The sequence below is a fragment of the Athene cunicularia genome (assembly GCF_003259725.1).
Source record: "Athene cunicularia isolate RWA chromosome 2 unlocalized genomic scaffold, athCun1 chr2_part1, whole genome shotgun sequence".
Classification (NCBI taxonomy): domain Eukaryota; kingdom Metazoa; phylum Chordata; class Aves; order Strigiformes; family Strigidae; genus Athene; species Athene cunicularia.
The window spans coordinates 52,504,036-52,525,528 of record NW_020799095.1 but is presented as its reverse complement, the minus strand read 5'-3'; the positions used below and the strand labels follow the sequence as shown (position 1 = coordinate 52,525,528).

Here is a 21,493-nt window from a genome sequence, read left to right as displayed (position 1 = left end):
TGTGCTAGGCCCAAACAATCTCTTTTAGTAAGATATTATTAGGCTGTAAGAACACACTGCTGCTTCCTCACTGTCCGTCTTTAGGATGGGGTGTGCAGACAATCCCATAAATGGTACTTATGTTTGTTCAACACTGCTATTAAATTACTAGATTTTTCCAAATAGCAGATTCTTTCAGTTTAAGTAACTGTATATTACATAGACATTAAAATTATCTGAAGTGATCAATATGAAAATATCAAGATTGTATCCAAAATAGAATTTCAAACAGCTTATAGAATCTCAGGTGGGCAGTCACCAAACTCTGCTAAAAATGTCATGCCCTTTTAGAAACAGCACAAAAAAAGTTCTGTATCTGCTTTAAAAACTACTGCACAGGGCAAAAGTATGCTCACTACTTCAAAAAATAGAAATAAGCTTGGGCACATCACCCTTTTCTTGTAACACTGGCACAACTGACAGAAGAGCCTGCTCTATTTTTCCTTCTGGAAAGAAAGGTGGGGACAGAGGGATGAAGAAAAAATAATGTATATTATAGGTTATTTATTATGTAACTGGCTATTAACAAAATACTGGAGGCACTGTTTGACAAGCCAGATAAAACCAAGCATATCCAGAAAGACAAGGCCTCAGTGTGGCCACCTGTATTATAGTTTGCTCTTCAAATCAAGTGAACCTTCCCAACAGCTTTTCTGTAATCTGTAATAGGGATGCTAGCTTATATTGAACAAGAGTATCTATTTGGCTTTTATACTATACTTATGCTCTCTATAGGACAATAAAAAACAATCACTACATAAATATCATCAGATCAGGTACTCAACAGTTTAAATCTTGATGCTACCAACTGATACAGTTTCAGTTTCTACAATTTCTGATGCCAAGGTCTTCAAGCCATCCATCTAATTTGCTGGGAAGAATCATTGCTCAGTTACTATCTCATGCAATGGCAATTTAAAATAAAAATCAGGTTTTTCACCAAACTCCAGTGATATTTGGACAGAGCTTCTAAAGGTAAGTGATGTGCACAGAAGTCATACAGTCAACACATCAAAGCAATGTGACACTCTCCAAAGCAGTTTTGCTTTCTGAAAGAGAAAAGAAACCAAATGCAGCTACCCAGCTTTGAACAATAGGTATTTAAACAACCAGGCTTCAACACCAACAGAGTAAACGCTTCTGGTTAGCAAAAACTATTTAACAGGTAAGAACACAACCATTTCAAGTCAGTTAATTATAACACTTCAACAGGCACCCCCAAGTCCCTCAACCCCCACCATGTTGATACCAGTTAGATACTAGAAGTCAACAGACTTAACTGGCAAAGCTATTTTGACTCAGGGTGGGGGGGATTGCCATGTATTTTATTGCTACCAGTGCACTGGGAATTTGAAGGGGCAATGGATGTAATGGCTACAATTGCTTCTTCCGTAGATTAATACAGGTTAACAAAATTAGGACTTAAAACCACAAATAATCAAATAGATGTTTTTCACATAGTTCACCTCAGTATTTTAACCAACATTATACATTTTATTGTTTAGAAAAGATGATGACATTGCAGAAAAATAAAATAAAATTTGTTTTTAACAGGACAAATGTTTTACACGGTCGGTGGTATAAAAAGTGTAATAGGAGCCCAGAGGGGAAGAAAGGAAAACGGAACAAAGAAACAAACCAAAACAAAAGACTCAAAAAAAAAAGAAAATCACTACTCCAGAAAAAGTAAAAAGCTAAAACAAATTCCAGATGTGTAAGTCTGAAGGTTTTAGCTTTTTCAAATACACAACTAAGTGTGCCTTTCACAATAACAGTCACAGCTGAACAAGACTTTTTGTACTACTGCACCCTTCAACAGGCCAGTCTGCAAGTTAAAACAAATAATACAATAAACTGCTAAATCAGTAAGTATGCAATTATGGATTGCTTTTAGCTGTTATAAAAAGCTTGTTTACATATCTAATGGTTCATCTTTTATATTCAAGCTGTGCTTAACATTTTTTAGTTCAGACATACTGAAACCCAGCAGCACAGATGGTTTGTCATTACTTATCGCCTTTAAACATATATTCCTCCTTTTCCCAAAGAATGATGCAACATCAATTTTCCACGCATACAGAAGCGAGGAAAGTATCTCCATCTCTTTCTTAGAAGGATATGGCCTCTCGTGAAAGTAGTCTGTCAAAAACTGGGTTTGAGCCTCAAACGAGCTGTGATCATACTGTTTAGGATCTACTGCTAGAATGCGAAGTTCCTCACTAGAAGGGAGCTTCTTCATCTCAGTCCTATTAATCTTTTGTCGTTTGAAAGGCACTACCCCTAAATTCATTTCTCTTTCTTGAGTTAGAGCTATGCCAGCACTTAAGCTCAGAGTCTGCTCCTTATTCCTTTGGTCTTCTGTAGCAAAGCAGGAATCAGACTGCTTTCTTTTCAGCATCACAGAAACATGCTTTTCGCCATTCACAAACAGTAACTCTTTCCTCTCAGTACGCTCAAGCTGCATCTTCACACTTGAATTGCTGTCTTTGGGAGCACTTCTACAACGGAGCAAGTGTACAGCAATAGCTGTTAGAGTCATATTTCCAGTGTACACACCACAACAGTGGATGCACTTGAAAGCAGGAGACTTTAAAATGGTATGTACAGTTGGCATTATATGATGCCGCTCTTTCAAATGCATTTCATAGGTTTCTTTACTTACAAACGTACCAAAGCAAAAGGGACAGGTTAACACTTTTCTGTTGCATCTGTCATTCACTTCTGCTGTCTGAGGTTTCACTTTGATGTAAACAGGGACCAGTGTCCTTGAATTTAGTCCCGCAAGCACTGCCAAATGTATTTCTCTTTCACCAATGTCTTCTTTTGGTAACACTGTACTGAAATCAAAGTGTGGAAACACAAGGTCACCCTGAGCATCATTACCTAGTTGAAATCCTCTGTTGCTATAATCTGCATGCAACTGCTTCTTCCCGTTGTGTGTTTTATTGTGCTCCACAAGGCTTTTTAAGTCATGGAAAGTAACTGTGCAAAACAAGCAAGCTAAGCCATGCATCAAGAGATGTTTCATGAGCTCTTCCTCACAGAGAAAGCACTTACAAGAGAAACAGCGGACCGTCTTTTCTGTCATCCACCTCAGAAAGGGCGCGCAAGCTGCAAGCTTGTCAGGCTCTGCGATTTTCTCCACTTTTACTTCACTATGCTTGTGGGCCACCTCCATGTGCACCCGGTAGACATTTGATGGGAAAAGCTCATTGCAAACAGGGCAAGTCTTCCACTGCTTGGCCTGCCTGGTAGCCTGACTTGTTTCAGGCCCAGGGGGGGAGGCCTGCAATGATACATTCTGAGACGTTAAAACCACTGGAGGAGACGGTGCACTAGCCGGCGAGTGGGACAGCTGAGTTACCGTCCCAGACTGCATTAGCTGGATGGGCACTTGTGGGGGCGTCACAGTTGCTACTCCACCACCAGGAGGTACAGGTAAAGTAACTGACACCGGGGCAAGCGTGTACGTAGGTATCCCATTAACCTGCTTACCAGTTGGAATCAACTGCCTAAGTATAGAACCTGTAGTCAAAAAAGTTGCATTTTGAGAAACTGCGGGTTGAACTGGCTGATTTACTGGGATAACTGCTGGGGCAACAGGTTGATTAAGCTGAAGAAACCCAGGTCTGACCGGCTGCCTGACAGGAACAACCCCAGAGGCAACAGGCTGGTTCAGTTGGAGAACACCCGGCGCAACTGTCTGCGTCACGGGAAGGACGCCAGGACCAACAGGTCTACTCACGTTCCCAAGCGACTGGTTGACGGAGAGGACTCCTGGTGCAACCGGCTGATTCACAGGGAGGACTCCTGGTGCAATTGGTTGACTTACAGGGAGGACTCCTGGTGCAACCGGCTGACTCACAGGGCTGACGGGCTGAGTAACAGGCAGCGTTCCAGCTGCAACTGGACCATTTATGGTACCAATGGGTTGATTAATAGGGAAGAGCCCAGGCCTGACAGGTTGATTAAGAGGAAGAACTGCAGGGGCCACCGTTCCATTTACGGTCCCAACAGAATGATTAAGAGGAATAGGTCCAGCCCTCACAGGCTGATTAAGGGGAAGCCTGTGGGAAACAATGATAGGCTGGGAAGGTGGCTGAATATTAACATTATTTTGACCTACCGGAAGGTTACTAGATACAAGAGTAACATGCGACGAGGCGACAACCAGAGCAGAAGTTGTATGTGGAAGGCTACCAGAGGCACTTGGGACGGTCAGTGATCTGACATTGTTTTGCACGGCTTTTGGCTGCACCACACTCTGGTTTTGATTATTCTGTGGAAATGCAAGCTGGATGCAAGTCGGAGATGTGACGGAACCTGGTGTGGCAGTGGCAGACCCTGCAGATGGAGCAGCCACTGCCACACCTTGGAGAGGTTTTGGAGCAATATGCATTTGTTTCACGAGTCCTGGTTTCTTAATATGTTCTGAAATCACAGACCGAAGTTTGTTCTCCAGGTCTCTGTGTGTTTCAGCTGTCAAAACATGGTACATTAAAGAATCTTGGCTGTTTGCAGAAGCATTACATTTTTTACAGTAGTGCTCAATGGAATTCTCTGTACTTTCATCAGGTTTCTGGCCAAAATATGTACTAATTAAGTTCTGAAAATGGTTCATCAACACATGTTTCTTCATATTGTAATACAATGTGTCTGTAAATTGACATTTTAAACATGTAAAGTTTATAATATCACTCCTGAATTGTTTCATGCCATCCAAAATGCTGACTGTATAGTTCTGTATTCTTTTATTAGATGAATGAAACATCCGGATATGTTTTCCCACTCTTTTGGGATCAGAAGCAAATGCACACTTTGGGCAAGAAACCACCAGCTCTTGGTCCATTTCATCCTCGTGGTAACGGTGCAAATGATTCTTGAATGAAGTAAGCAATTTTGATGAGAACTTGCATAAGCTACAGCAGTAGGGCTTTGTTCTGTATCTCTGCAAACAAAACAAAAACATCCACTTAGAAACTGCCAGTTCCTAAATCCGTTATGTTTGACAGTAAGTCTGCACTATCACCTGTCGAAAATGCCTTCATGTGGCATATAGCACATATCTTCCCATTTTCTTCTGGTTTTGAAAAGCAGATTTAAAGATGACATACTTACAGGGAGAAACATTTGTGCCCTTCTGGCTTCTTCATAATTTACTAAGAAGCCTTAAGTGAGTTACTTTCTACTCCAGCTCACAAGAAGCAATTCTGAAGCCCATTTTTAAAGATGGGAATTACAGAACAATCTAAGAAGAGTTCGTATGCCACTGTACATAGGAGCAATTTGGAATAGCAGCCTGTGGTGGTTTAGGCCCTGCCAGGACCCAAGACCATGCTGCCGCTGCCCCTCCCCCCTCCTCTGACCAGACAGGGCAGGGAGCAAGATACAAACCCTGGGGTTGAGATAAGGAAAAATTTAATACAACAGTGTAACAACAACAAACTGAACAACAATAACAGTAATAACAATGAACAGAACAAGAGATATACCACACAAACATAGCAGTGAGGGTACCCACCCAGACAAAAGCCATCCCAAAGCTCCTCCCAAGCGCCTGGACCCGATGTCAGCATGGCATCAAATAACCCAGCTTGAGCTCCCTCCCCACTGCTGGGGAAACTCAACCCTATCCTAGCTGAACCAGGACACAGCCCTTTTAAAATATGACACTTTTAAAGCTTTATGTAGTTCACCCGGCTAATGGAGAGAGAGAGAAGGGGTGGGGATTTTTGTGTATTTCAATCCCCCACCCTTCACTGAAAGCTCTCCAAAAGTACCTCTCCCAACAAAGTCACAAAAGACTATTTTTTAAAATGTTCTTTTGGAGCCACATTAACAGTAGAAAGAGAAAGGAATAAAACCCCTTTTTGTGATAAAGCAGCAATGACATCTTCATATGATCTCAACATACTAGATATCTCATCACAGTAATTAAGACATTTTCTCTAGCACACTCATTATAGAGCATATAAATTCTTCCTAGATAAATATTTTAACTGTATAAAAATAAACCTATTTTCCACTAAACAGTGGTTTGCTCCTTCAGTTACGTGTCACTTGACAGCATTACTTTTCATATGCATATGGACACTATTTGCTCTTTCCAAAAAAAACCACCACCAACCAAAAATCCCCAAACATCTGGTAGCCCTGTCAACCATTTTTTCTTATCAACTTCCTAGAAAGTCAACCACAGCTCCTGCCAAAAACTACAGAATCAGTCACAGCAACACCCAGGTGACAAATCCACACTCTCAAACATGTCGGGAAACTTGTCTGTTCCCTCAGATGTGTTTTTTCACCTGAGTGATTTTTGCCCCTTATGAAACACCATCCAGAGGGAACAAGCTGTTCCACCACTACAGCACCAAGCCTAGCTAGATCACCCGCATACATGTCACAGACATGTTATGAAGAACTGTAGCAAAAATCTCTGCCGGTACTTGTCGTTTCATACAGACATAAAGGTGGCATCTAATAGCAGTACTAGAAGAGTTTCCTGGTGATAACCAAAATCTAACCTGCAAATTCAAACAAATGCATCAGATAAAGCCACTGGCTGTCTAAGGTTGCTGACGAGTACACTGTGAAGGTATCAGTGAATTACCCTCTACTTCTACTCTTCAGGTTATCTGGTCAGCTGCAAGTAAACAGCACCACAACAAATTAGAAGAACATTCAATCTTACTATATACTCAGCATACTGAGTAGAGAAAGAACTAGTGAAAACACTACCAAACTAATGAAGCATACAGAGCATTACTAAAACCTGCACCTCACTAGCCTTACTTCTGATGTCATTTCAGGTGACAAGAGGTGACTGCTTATTTTAATTGGTTGTCCAAGGCCTAGAAAAGATTATATGCTTTTAAATACTGGGCCTATACATTCTTTTCTTTCCCACCACCCAACCGCATTGCTGATTTGGGTCTTTCTGTTCCCATAAACTCACACGATAGTGTAATGTACTGTCAGCATTTCCTTGCTGCCAAGATCAAATAACTGTTGTTAGGTGTCATGAGAATACAAGTGGTCGAAGTGCTGAATTCATTTAGTGTTCCATAGTAACAATGTTTTTACTTCTTACACAAATAAGCACTGCAGTATACCATTAAGGAACCACCCCAGTACCTGCACACTGGTAAGTCTAGGAAAAACAACATTCCATGTCTTCTATAATTTTTTTTGGATGGAGGTAAAAATTGTAAGACTTCGGCAAAAGAAAAAATTAGTTCTGTACCTCAAGTTTTATCAAATTAGGACAAATCCTAAAGTCCCACTATTTAGCTCAAAAAAACACAGCAATTAAAAATCAGAAAAAAATTCTGTTTCAGCAGAAGTATGCGCAAGTCTACTACTTTGATGTTTTATATATAAACTACAGCTCTTCCACAGACACCTTAGAAAATTATTTCATCAGCACATTCTCCTTGTATCTAAGATGCTTTTTTATGTTTGTAAGTGCTACTACAGTCTATTAATGGCATCTCAGTTTTATAGAAAAATTGACAAAATAAGAATTCTAAACCACTTAGGAAAAATTAATCACCTTGGAGATTGACCAACACAACCCTAATCTACAAATGACCAAAAAAGCTTATTGGAGATATTTAGAAAAAATTAGTCCCACTCCAAAGAACATACCCCAAAATGCAGTAACACTTTCCATTGTGTAGTCTCTTTCACATTCCCCACAACCTAGAGCCAAGCAGAAAGACACGATAGCCTCCAAAAAACAAGCATCTTCCAGAATTATTAACATCTCCCTAAAATTAGTACTAATGACATAAGCCACCAACTCATCTAAATCTTCTCCAGCCTACTGAACTTCTAACACAGCTCAAACAACCTTTTTTCTCCTTTATGGCAACAATGTTGGAAGTTGGTCCTGAAGGACTGACTTACTTTCTCTCAAATCTAGGCAGCATGATGACAAGATATGTGGATGATACGTATCAAGGAAGCATGTTTCTTTAAGGCACAAGTTTAGTGTCCAAAAGACGCAGCTTGGCAAACCTCTTCCACATCAACACATTACAAACTACAGTGAAGTTCATCAAATCAGATTCCAATCTTGGGTTTTTTGACAGATACAGATACTACTGGTCATGCTGAATACCTGAATCAGGATCTATGTTCTATTAAGCATTCAGGTCTCCCTGCCTGGTCTCTCTCTAGACAATAGGGATGAAAGAAGATTCCATCTCTAGTGCATGATTTTTAGTCCTTTTCCATTTTCACTGAAACAGCTAATCATCCTTCCTAAAGGACTGTGGAAGGAAGACAGAAAAACAGCCCTTCATCTTAAGCTTAAGACAGGAAGCTTCACTTGCTCTGTCTTCATCCTCCTCTTCCCCGTTTTATGTTTGGGGAGGAAGGACAACCTTCCCTGTTCATCTAACATTGAAGATCTCCCAACATTCAACTTTAGTCAGAAGGTGGATGAAGAGGCAAAAAACAAAATCAGCAAGGCTAGAGCTCAAATAACATGCTGACTGGAGCCAGGAGACCTGATAAAAAGTTTTCCATGTGCATAAAGAAGAAAAAAAAGGAGGAACTAATGAAAAAAAAGACAGACCTTCATAACCGTTAACAAGATTTATTCCATTCACCTAAGCTAATGGTAGTCTTGACTGAAGGTGACTGTAAGCCTTCTCTAAGTGGCACTAAGAGGCTAGATGCAACCTGTGTCTGTGGACCTAGCCATAGAAGTCATATTTGACTCTCATACACAAATTCATGTGAACAGATGAACCTCCAGTCTTAAATGTGTGAACCTAAGTTCAGGAAAGCACTGGGACACAAGACAGACAAAGGTCCTGAAGGGCAGGATGGGTCACTTTCTACTAAATGACAGTTTGGCAAAGAGTGAGTGGCTTTGTTTGGTCAGGGCTGGATGTTGAGGGCTTTGTTTAAAAATACAATTATTGCACTTGGCAGCCTCCATCTGTTTTAAAGACAGTGGAGACAGATAAAATAATCCTGGCAAATCACCTCTACACTATTCTAAACCATTACCTTTTGATTCAGCATGAAAAGAGAAGAACCAATGCTAATTACATGTTGCTGACAGGCCTTCCTCATGGAAGCATTAAAGAGGCCTAAGGCTCTTGAGCAAGACTGAGAAAAGGTTACCTTTTCGTCTGGATACACTCCTATGCTCTAGATAACATCTTAGAAACTTGCTAGAATATAAAATTATAGAAATCCTTTGGTTTGGTTCATCTCAAGCCTGCCTTTTTTGTAGATTCTAGCTTCGCACAAGATTGCTGCTATATAAAACTAAAAGCTGTTTCATATATACACAAGTCTAACTGGATTATGTTTTCCAATGCAACCCTATTCCAAACCACTAATGATAATTTCAGATTAATCCACTCACACCTATGCAATCACATTTTCACCCTTCCAATGAAACAAGCATCACGCTATATACAAGAGCATGTTAAGACTACACATGAGATCAGGCTAAAAAGGCAGAAGATTAGTGTGATGTCTTCAATACTGATATTGAAGGCTGTATCCTTAAAGACAGCAAACGGCATATATAGTCTTTATAAACAGCTGAATTACAGGGAAGAACACAGAGGAAATGAAAGATTATTCCCCAACAGTACTCAGAAAGCAGATGTTAAAGTTATTTTTTTTCTCTCTAAGAAAAGGTGTATTTCAACTCTTCCAGGACTTCTGTAAATGGTAAAATTCAGGAACTCCACATGCACATCTACCCAAAATTTCTAACACAAATATACATACCTTCCTTTTGCCCACAGACTCCCAAGGAGAGACATCACTCCATGAAGTGTTACAAAAGTGTTTTTCACCTGGGTCAAAACTTTTAAGATTCTAAAAGGAAAAAGAAAACAAGAAATAATCTGCTTTTTCAGACTGTTCGGAACACAAAAATAGTCTCAGTACAGACCAAGGAAAAAGAAAAAAGGAAAAACCACACAAAGAGTGGACGGACGGACGGATGGATGGTCCATACAGTATTTGGATACAGGTCTCAAAACAGATTTCAAAGAAATTACTTCTCTGACCCCTCTTTATTTTACCTCTAATACTTGTTCATACGACTGCCTTGTAATATGGTAGGAATTCTGAACACTTCATAGTTACTGAAAATAATATAGGAGTGAAAATATTTACATTTTAATTCCATTGCTTCCAGCCAAGTTCACAGTAAACACAAAGAGATTTTCTCCTTCAACTTTCCTCCTCCTAAATCTAATTTCACTATTTACTTCCATTTATTAACTTACCACTATGGTTTACTTTACAACAGGTTTTAGTATTAAATCTTCATAGTATTGCTATGCTTTTAACTTGGAAAAATGAAGACATTCTCAGGAGCTTATTTCACAAGCAGCAGTAACTTTCCTCAAGCTGTAAAAGCAACAATATTATCACATCTGGAACAACCATGTCAGGATAAACATTTTTCTTTATAGCATTCTTCTAATCAAATCCATCAGAGCAGTTTATGCTCCTCAAGCCAAAGCTGGCTACTCTAAAAATCTGAAGTTCCTCTCCAATTCTTTGAGGGCTACACAGATCCAAACACAAACTTAATGAAAAAAATAACTAGATTCCTGTTTGCTAGGCATTTCTTAAGACCCTAGGCTAGCTTCAACACCACACTAGAGCATCTCAGATCAAATACAGGCTCCTAATCCAGGCTTAACACACAGAAAACCAGTGCTTTTCCCCTCACATTTTCTATCTCTTTCACCAACCACTCATCACTCAAAATCCTGCATGATGCTTAGAGAGGGGAGGATGTGTTCATCTCTGCACCAAACCCCACTGCAGATTAAATCATCTTCAAGAATAGTGGAATTCATAAATCTAATAGTTTGCAACCAAAAAACCTGTAGTATTTAAGTGATATTTACAAGCAACACAGGATATACCGAGCAACAAAAAGAAACAAAGCCACTAGCAGTCAAATATACAACCCTACTTAATGCAGACTCTGTCTGCACTAGGCTCCTGTCCACACTGTGCAAGTGTGAGCATCCCTGTGTAACAGATTAGATCAAGCCAGAAGGTCATGCCAATGATTATTTGATTTAAATTATTCAAGAATTTAGAAAAATGTAGCTAAGTCTGCAATAGGCTTTCTACCTTCTTCAACTTTCAAGTTTCCCCAATGAGATTCCTGAAGAGCTCAGGGAAACAATAAAACAACCCCTTCCATTCTAATCAAGGTCTAGGCACTGAGTCATCTATTTGCCCTTCAGCCAAACCTCCTTAAAAACCTTAGAAAGAACCCTTGCATGGAACAAGAGAAATCCCACAGCCTTAGAGAACACAATGTTTTTCTTTCCTGTGCTTTATAGAGAAAACAAAGAGACTCATGGTTTACAAACAATTCTTCAGCTGAACACACTGGAGTGAATTACACACTGTTAAAGAAGTTTTCTTGAAGTTTACAGCCTACCCCAAACATGTTCTACTTTTGGTTGTAGTACTCTCCACCAGGAGTTGCTCCTAGACTTGGAACGCCAGATTCCCACAAGCCAAATGTGTGATAGTAAATCCAGATAATATTACTGAAACAGCTATTTCCTACAGAGAACTACTCACTGATAAAGAAAGAGATAACCATTCTTATCACTGTAATTAGTCAGTGCTGCAAATGGCTATTCTAAACTCTTGCTTTAAACAGAGATCCATGTTGATATCCCAGAAGCAAGCTTTGATCAGCTAATTTGTTATGCCCTTCCCACATTTCTCACTTGAGGAGGGCAGGAAAAGCAAAGGGAAAGGTAGCAAGAAGGGAATAAAAACCCTCTGAGATGCTCGATTAATCCTGATGCATAGTGGGCATTTCTAAGTTTAAAAGAAAAACATTTTAAAACTAAGAACTGTTCTCCCCTCTGTATTAAAACCACCACTGTTTTCCAGAACAAAAAGATAAAATGCTCAGTTTAAATGAAGACTTAAAAGATCACAATGTTAAAGAAGCTAAAGCATGTTTACTAAAGGAAAGTCTCTGACATTAGTGTCCCTGGATTAAAAGACTACTTTGAGAATCAAACTAGTAATCTAGCACAAAAAGCTCATGTTTTCTTCCTAGTAGAGATCACTTAAGAATTTTTAGCCTAAATCCTAATCCACTTGGTCTCCAACCTACAAAGAGATACTGGTTGTATGTGAAATTCCTCCACCTCCCTCACTAACTACTGTCCATAATCATGCCTTATTAGAACAGTTTAAGACCAATTTTAAGACCAGATGGCAAGTCAAGTCTGCACTGTATCATATCATTTCACAGCATTTCCTAAATTGTCCAGCCTCCTCACAGGGACAATGTCCAAAAATCAATCTTAATATCTGAGGAAAGACAGACAAACCTTAAGATACTTCTGACCTAATAAGACATCACACACCCTATTCCACCAAAATGAAATACCATCCATCATCATATGAGGCAAGTACAAATCAAGTTATAAAAATTATTCTCCTTGCTGCTAAAGTGATAAGAAAACCAGTCCCGGATTACTTGGAAAAAACAAGCTGAAGTTATAAACTTGGCTGAAGGAGAATTATTTGCAAAAAACTGAAATAGGTTTTTTTTTGGCCCACATCTCAGAGAGCTTTTTCTAGAATGTGAATGTTTGCTGGGTTCCCCACCACCACAGGTCTTAAAAACTAAACAAAACCAAACACACACCACCTCCAAAAAGCAACCAACCAAACATGAACACTTTATTCCTCATTTACCCTTAAACACCACACTGCAATCAAAAAGTTAAACTGCAATCAATTTCATAGCAAAAAAATTATCATCAAAACATTTCTATTTCAGAGTCAAGACAGAACAGCTTCTGACTTTTTAATTACAAAACATTATACAACACAACACTAAGCAGTAAGAAAATGGAAATTACTAGACAAATACACTTTTCTGAGCTCTTATATGACGTTTAGATATATCAAACATTATTCAACTACAATAACCAAGAATGTTTTAGAATTACTTCCTGAGCATTTTTCCAACCATCATTTACTTACAGTTTCAGAAAAAGTACCAAAAAAGACACAATAGCACCCACACTAGTTGCACTACTGCGTTTGCACTTTTTTCTGGTATTAGTCTGCCACGCTGCACGATACTTTCTCCTGAAATTGGCAACAAGGGTGCTAGATTCATATTGATCACCCCAGTACGCTTGCATATACTTTCTAAGATGCAGAACTGAACTACAACTGTATAAGGCAAGTTTGGTATTTCTCCCTAAAGTTTAAAAGGCCTGCAACAAGATCACTGGCTCTAATTGCTTGTCCATTTTCAGAAATACTGACGATTTGAATATCCTTCAGAGGTTTGCACTTGATATGTAATGCCTTTGAGTAGGCTCAAGTCTTCATCTGCTTGTGACTTTAAAAGAATCACAAAAAAGTTGCTGCGTAGTACACAAATAACATTTCGTTAAGACTGTGGTGCTTTTCCTAAACCTGTACTGTTTCCTTTTGTTGAACTATTAATAGCAGAGAATATGCAGCACCATCTATAACACATCTTGTTAAGAAATAAGAGTTTCTTTCAATGTTACGTACTAAAACACTGAATTCCATCCCTGGCACGAGTAGTTAGTCATGGGTAATCCATCAAGTAAAGACCTCACCATAAAGATCTACAGCAGTGGAGTATTATATATACACTAAAATGTGGAATGGTTGTCAAGGGTCTAAGTTTCAGATGGGTTTACATTATTTCAAATGCTTTACCTTCAACAACTCCCTGCAGCTGTCAAGACCAAGATCCACAAGAATGCCCTTCACCTTTTTTCGAGCCTTCCTGATATTATCAAGATTTTGAACAGGAATTTGAAACATTTTGCAGTTTTCCTGAAAAAGAAATACAAAAAAGTGATGGAATACTTGAACACAGGCACTTTCACTTAACAGTATTAAAACAAAAACTGAAGTCTGAAAAATGTATTTTTAAATATGAAAATCCAAGAGCCTTAAGCCGAAGAACTGGTCTCATTAATAATTCCCAGTAGATTACTTGCTTCCTCATAAAGGAAACAATCTGATTTTGGGGAAAAAAATCCTTTACATCTCTCCTATCTAACCAAAACTCCAAGTTTTTCTTTCAGATCTTGGTGTCTATACTGTATTTTGTGGGGCTTTTTTGTAAGAGAAAATGAACAGCTTAATTTTACTAAGTTCTACTCAGAAAATGACTATAATCTCAGGAAGGAGGACTTCAACACTTTTCAACTTGAATGTCAGTGTCAAGGTAAGAAGCCTCTCTGACAATTTGGTTTGTTGTCATGCATATACATGCTTAAAATACGATTGCTAGTAAAAAATAAATTCCCCGCAGAAGTTTCTGCTGCTGTAAGCTGATACGGACTTTGGCATAAAACAAGCTACTACAATATTAATGAAGCAGAAATAAAACGTAATTAATGTATGGCACTGATAGCTAAATATGCTGAATTGGGACAAATTTTTTTAATACTCATATGCTTCTAGTTCTCCTCCTCTTGAAGCAGTGTATATAGCTCTATCACTTTCCCCTACTCCAGAATCTGGATTTATACCCTATCCTGTTCCCTCCAGCAAGCTGCAATAGCTGAACTCCAACATACAGAGGAGGATGACCACTAAAGCAAGATTATGGAAAGACAGATTATCTGATGCAGGTCACCTGCCTGAAGGGTTGTTGCACAGTGTGGGTGCCCACCTGTCTATAACAAACCACCAGGAAGGGTCCAGTACTTCCCCAACAGCTAAGGCCTTTAGCATTCCCCGTAGCTGGGCTATGGGCACATCAGTTGCTTATCTTCAGCTCCCAGTACATCCTAAGGTATCCCTATGGGTTTAGCTTCAGAAGTATGTGCCTTTATCACCTCCTCTCTGGATACAGCAAAATGCAATTTAGACTGAGATTTAAGAAACTTAAATGGGCACAGAATGCAACAGAACTACCCTGCACTTGAAAAGGTCACCAGGAGCTTCACAGGTATTCCTTTGTTCTTAAATAGCTGGCAGAGGACCCAAGAGAGTTTAAAAGATTTCAGTCCTTACTGCTAAACAATTCATCCATCTGGGACAAGTTCTAACAGGGAAAAAAATAAATTAAAAAAAATCCCCAAATAGTATAGTACTTCAGCCTTAATGGTCCTGAATGTCTTGAAAAGCTGTACTTCTCAAAAACTAAAAAAAACAAACCAATACCACTGTCAACATGAAATCTCTACCTTGGAAAGGCAAGACTTCCCTGTAAACAGTTGCAAAAACCGCTCCCATAAAAGACAAGTTACACACACAAAAAAAAAAAAAAAAGCAAACCTTAATTTATGTACAAAACACAGAAAAAAAGTTAAGCTTTTTAAATTAAAATTCAAACAACTCACATGCTATTCTCCTCTTCTTCTCTCCCCAAAGGAAAGGTGTGTAGAGAGAAATGGAGAGGGAGCCCCATTTGACAGGTGCTGGTCTTGTTTTCTAATATTTTTTATCAGTAAGAAGTCTGGAAGACATTCTGATAGCACTGGGGTAGGTGTAGAACAGGAACCTATACAGAATGGAATAAATCAGAGTAACTAATCTGGCATTCTACCAAAATCCAAGGAGTAAAATTAAGACCTAAAATCCTCTTTTTTGAAGTGAAGTCAAGCAGGAATTTGTGTGGTCTCTGCTTAAAGCTTTATGATCAGGCTCTCTATGACATCAGGTCGGATCCACTGCAGGTAACAACAGAGCTGACAGGATGTCAACATACTCAGATCAGCCAAAAGATGTGGTTGAATATGTTAGGCTCCACTGGAAACACAATTGCTCCATCTCATTCCTTTAACTGATACACTGATGCTACTGAAGAAGGTGAAGCATACATTTCTTGAGGCATGTCATTCCCACAAAAAAAAAGGATGATTACTCTGCAAAGGGGCTATAGTATGTAACATCCATGTATCTCAAGAGTTTTCTTGACCAGTCATCTTTCTGAAATGGAAGCCACTAAATCCAGGAGAAAGAAGAAAAACAAAACACTTGAATATAAATTACTTATTTTCCAGTTGTCAGGTAGTTTGTCTTAATTCCAAAAAGATGTATATTTCTGTATGATGTGCAAGGTTATTCAGCTGGTATTTAAACAAACTGCCTGGGACAACAACTATGTTACTCATCTAACATTCTCTGTATCCATTAGACCAGCAATGCTCCATTATACAGAATACAAAATTTCAACCTTCTAAATTTATTCCCTCAAGCCCTCAGTTTAATTGCCTGATCATTATACAGTTTATTATCCATACTCTTTTACTACTAATTTATTTCTCTTGCATTCTGGACATTTGTCAAGCCTTAGCTTGCACTTTTGTTTCCAGGCATAACTACAGTCAGCCTTTTGTTGGAACACATCCCATTCTTAACCAGCAAATTCAACATGAAAGCACTGCTGTAAAATTACAGCTGAGTTATTCTAGCCCAAGAGTCTTGATCCTTTCACTGCATTGGCTACCTGAAAGACAAATTTATCTTAAACTACTTTTAATTATAGTTTAAAAAAAAAAAACAAAACCAAGAACAACCAACAACCTTAAAATCCATTGAGTTTTCAAAGACAGTGCCTTTTCATAAACAGACCAAGGCAAGTTAATAGCAAATTAAAATAATTATAGCAGTGACTGTCCCAAACTAAAAAGGTTAAAAAGTTTCTAAAAAGGTCATTCAACCCTTGCTCATGCATTTTATCCACCAGTCTCTTCCTGCACTTCCTGTTCATTTAGGTAATATCTGTGTAAGGATACAGCAATCTGGCATTGCATGTAACACTAAAGGTTCCCTCCATTTCTACAATACATTTATTATCATGTAACATTCAGCTGCATTCAGCTTTTCAACAACGACAACAAAAGCAACTCTGCCCTTCCAGTACTACTGTACTATTTTAATACTACTCTAAACAAGGTTAACAGTCTGGACAGTATCTTACTAATCAACGACAAATACCAAGTAACTATGCTTGACGATAATTTCTTTGCATTAAAAAAAGTGGAAATACTAACATTTCACCTCTTCAAAGTGAGAAGCCACAAAATGATAAGTTCCTATTAGCCTTCCTTTTAGTCTACTACTTAGAGAACACCACTCATTCACCTCAGAAGGGACCTCAGGAGGACACCAGGTCAAGGCTCCTATTCAAAGAAGGCCAACAATGAACTGCAAGGAGGGAACACTGCATACTGGCCAGCCAGCTCTTGAAAATCTCCACAGAGGTTTGACAGCCTCTCTGGGCAAGTGTTTCCAGTGATGGACTAGTGCTCACAATGAAAAGATTTTTCTTTACATCAAATCAGCACCATTTCAGTTCATGTTCCCAAGGAAACTAAGCATATGCAATCAAATTAAGTATCAAGCTGCTATGGAGCTCGAGGAAGGAAGATGCACAAATGTGCCTTCCACATACAAATATATCCAGTAAAATCGGACAGTAAGCTAGATAATCAGGCATTTCCAGAGATTTCATGAAAACAGGCAGCTAGAGAGAAACCCTATGAGAAGATCCACAGAGAAAAAGGGCACAGGGTAACCCTTTTTAGGCACCAGATAACCTACACAGAAACCAGATCTCCAGAAGCATCCCTAGGAAGCTGGTCTTCACTAGTCTCTTGCTCACAGAACTCCTAGGGAAATTATGAAAGGCTTACAGAATTTTGTCCCCTGGTATCATCTGCCCTGATAATTCAATCATTCTTAGCTTTCATACTTTATCTAGTAAACTGTCATTAGCAACTGTGGAAGAGATTTTTTTATAGACACTTTCAGGTTTTGAGATATTTGGGTGGGAAGTATTCTTAAAGGTTTGTTTACCAATTTGTATTTCAGCAGTTATGAGAGTTGACAAAGCACCAATAAGGAAATCTTTATTTTCATTTTAGTAAACTCATTAGAAATTGTTTTCTCAATTAATACTGAATTATCAACAACTGCTTCATTCCTGAAAAGGAAATGAGATGTATAACCTACTAATTATCAGAATATAAAGAACACTGGATAGCAAAGACAGCAGCCAGGACAACAGGCACACTGAGGAACTGCCTAGAAGGATGTGAGTTCAGCTTGGTTATGCCAAATTGGCTTGGATGGTCACACATTTTGCTTCAGTAAAAAACTGGCTGGATCACCAGGCCCGAAGAGTTGTGGCGAACGGAGTTAAATCCAGTTGGCAGCCGGTCACGAGTGGTGTCCCCCAGGGCTGGGTTTTGGTCTAGACAAGGGGATAGAGTGCACCCTCAGTCAGTTTGCAGATGACACCAAGCTGGGTGGGAGTGTTGATCTGCTCGAGGGTAGGGAGGCTCTGCAGAGAGACCTGGACAGGCTGGAGCCATGGGCTGAGGCCAACTGCAGGAGTTTCCATAAGGCCAAATGCCGGGGGCTGCCCTTGGGCCACAACAACCCCCAGCAGCGCTACAGGCTTGGGGAGGAGTGGCTGGAGAGCTGCCAGTCAGAGAGGGACCTGGGGGTGTGATTGACAGCCAGCTGACCAGGAGCCAGCAGTGTGCCCAGGGGGCCAAGAAGGCCAATGGCATCCTGGCTTGTGTCAGCAATAGCGTGGCCAGCAGGGACAGGGAAGGGATCTGACCCCTGTACTCGGCACTGGTGAGGCCGCCCCTCGATTCCTGTGTTCAGTTTTGGGCCCCTCACTACAAAAAGGACATTGAATGACTCGAGCGTGTCCAGAGAAGGGCAACGGAGCTGGTGCAGGGTCTGGAGCACAGGTCGTACGGGGAGTGGCTGAGGGAACTGGGGGTGTTTAGTCTGAAGAAGAGCAGGCTGAGGGGAGACCTCATCGCCCTCTACAGCTCCCTGAAAGGAGGCTGCAGAGAGCTGGGGATGAGTCTCTTTAACCAAGTAACAAGTGATAGGACAAGAGGGAATGGCCTCAAGTTGCACCAGGGAAGGTTTAGACTGGATATTAGGAAGCATTTCTTTCCAGAAGGGGTTGTTGGGCATTGGAATGGGCTGCCCAGGGAGGTGGTGGAGTCCCCATCCCTGGAGGTGTTTAGGAGTCGGGTTGACATAGCGCTGACGGATGTGGTGTAGTTGGGAACTGTCAGTGTTAGGTTAATGGTTGGACTGGATGATCTTCAAGGTCTCTTCCAACCTAGTTGATTCTGTGAATTTTACTCTCAATTTTTTTTTTTTGTTTCCAATAAGCTTATAAGCCCTCCAAAAAGCCATACTTGGATATCTGCTCAACCGTGTATTACACAGGCAGTTCCACTCCCTGGACTCTGTGCCTTCTGAGAGACCTAACTGTATGAGTACATTGGCACCATCAAAGCTTATCCAGTCTTTGGAGGGAGAGGGAAGAAATGCATATAGCTTTCTATTAACATCTCTAGGTGTTTTAAGAGCTTTGAAATATTTGATTCCTGGAAAGAAAAACAGTCAATTGATTAGAATAGACACTATTCTTGTTTATTATTTCATTTGCAGTAAGTTAAAACAGATTAATGAAACTTAGTAAGAGTAGTTATGGTCAACAAAATAATGCTACTTTATCTTCTGAAATTCCAACTTCTATCCAAGTGCAACATGATAGGAATCTTAGATTAAAAAAACAACCCTTTTTTTAACTAAACCAGAAACATTTACAGGTCTTGAATTATAGATCTCAGTTACAATAATTTTTCTCTTTTCTTGGCTAAAAATCACATAGCCATTAGAAGTAATTTAATCCAACATAAAGATGGCCATCACTCATTAGTCACTAATGCAGCAAGAAGCATGAATATCTGTGATTACAGAGAGAAAGATACAGCACAACAACCTGCATCTTACCTAAAAAAAGTCAAATTAAAACAAGTTTAGATCACTAACTTTAGCTACTAAGGTTTAACTATCGTCACACTTCATTAACCAAGACTAGTTATCCAAGGATAGTTAGAAGATAGGACTACACCATTCTAAGTCATGGAGCCTTCCTTCCCAGAGCACTGGGACTCACATAGAGGTTGACTCTCTGGGGGATCAGTGTTAGCCAGAAACTGAACCCAGCACGACCCAAGCTCATTCCAGATGACTTGAGCATCTACATGGAGCCTACTCAAATCCCACAGGACTCACCAGCCCTGTGTATTTGAGCCCAACTCCTCTAGGGAGAAGTACAGCTGTATTTGTACCACCCTAGTCAGCCAAGTATGACTCAAGACATTTCACAAAGATGCACAGAACAGTTCACAGCACAGATAACCCACAACATGAATAAACCCACAACCTGAATAATTCAGTAAGGGGACAGAACTCGAAAAAATAAGGCTGTGCTACAGGTTTCAGCAGAAAGGTGGAAGCATTTCAACACAAGCCAGCTCCACTGGCATTTAACAAGACTTGACCAAAATCAATGAGGTCCCAGTGGTAAAACATAAGGAAACACAAAACTCTGTATGCTCTTCACTGTATTTCAAGATTTGCTATAATTGGGGGGGAAGTATTGTTTTTTTTACAAAACTTTCATGAAATGAACTATCAGAACTACAGATCTTATTACAGCTTATAATATAGCATATTTATTATACAGTTTGTCTAAATATTGTCCTAAAGAAATTCCCTTTTCTTGTTTAAAATTAAACTGGAAGTTTATTAAAAAGAGCACTAAAATTTCTAGAATACAGATTGGATGGGGGACCCCAAGAGTGAGTCTTTTCAAGTATTTCACCAAGTCTTTAAAAGTTTTCAGAGTTCAAATGTGTATTTTTGATGATAGAAAACTGTTAAGGAAAACAACCAATTTCCCCCCAAATGGTTTACCTATCAGAACTTGAGTATCAGTTGAAAGGAACCCATTCGTGATTTCGACAGTACAGAACCACGAATCACTTCAGCAAACGTTAAACACCTATCTTTTATTCAATGTACAAATCAGGACAAAAAGCGTTTCCCACTACTTGCTCGAGCACAAGGCAGTCTTATTTAAACGGTTTTAATGATTGGCACTGTACGGGTTACAACTGTTTACATGACTCAAATTTATTTTTTCAAGATTTATGCATTGCTTAAGTCCCATAGGAATATTTAACGTAGTGTTGCATGCCATTAACATTTTACTTCTCGTTTTGGTTGCATGCTATTCCCGTGCACACTAGTTCTCCATAAACTGTTTCAAATCTCCACGTTGCCTAGAAGCCATTAAGACTTTTCATCCACAGATCACCTGTTAAGTTGGTCCCTCAGATACTCTCTCGCTTCAGTACCGGCAGAAATTAGAAAAAAAGAAAAGCGGTCCTGAACAGCTGTTTAGTAAACAGTAGTCGTAAAGCTGCGAGTCTTCCCTGTGTTAAAACGTCTCATTAGGCTAATTGCTGCCTCCAATCATGGGCAAACCCGGAAGTCCCTCCTCCCCTCCCGTGCGCGGCGGGCAGGGGACCGGGAGCTGCTCCCAGCCGGCCCCCGCGGGCGGCCCTCCCCGAGACACGGCGGA

General features: G+C 39.7%; 1 protein-coding gene across 1 annotated transcript; it reads right to left on the bottom strand.

Annotated features, from left to right (window-relative positions):
* Window positions 1–512: 512 nt before the first annotated feature.
* Window positions 513–16,823, bottom strand: ADNP2 (ADNP homeobox 2). Its single transcript, XM_026843726.1, has 5 exons — window positions 15,788–16,823; window positions 15,420–15,580; window positions 13,780–13,899; window positions 9,799–9,888; window positions 513–4,987 (listed from the first exon to the last, which is right to left on the bottom strand). The coding sequence occupies exons 3-5, from the start codon at window positions 13,885–13,887 to the stop codon at window positions 1,952–1,954; spliced, it is 3,234 nt and encodes a 1,077-aa protein (XP_026699527.1). The 5' UTR covers window positions 13,888–13,899; window positions 15,420–15,580; window positions 15,788–16,823; the 3' UTR covers window positions 513–1,951.
* Window positions 16,824–21,493: the final 4,670 nt, after the last annotated feature.

Bases quoted from the DNA above. Each gene is read 5' to 3' on its own strand.
- ADNP2 (XM_026843726.1), bottom strand. From the start codon at position 13,887: ATGTTTCAAATTCCTGTTCAAAATCTTGATAATATCAGGAAGGCTCGA. The intron at 9,889-13,779 runs GTAAAGCATTTG...TTTTCCTTTTAG, and splicing joins GCTGCAGGGAGTTGTTGAAG to AATCTTAAAAGTTTTGACCC. The intron at 4,988-9,798 runs GTATGTATATTT...TTTTGTTTGCAG, and splicing joins AGTCTGTGGGCAAAAGGAAG to AGATACAGAACAAAGCCCTA.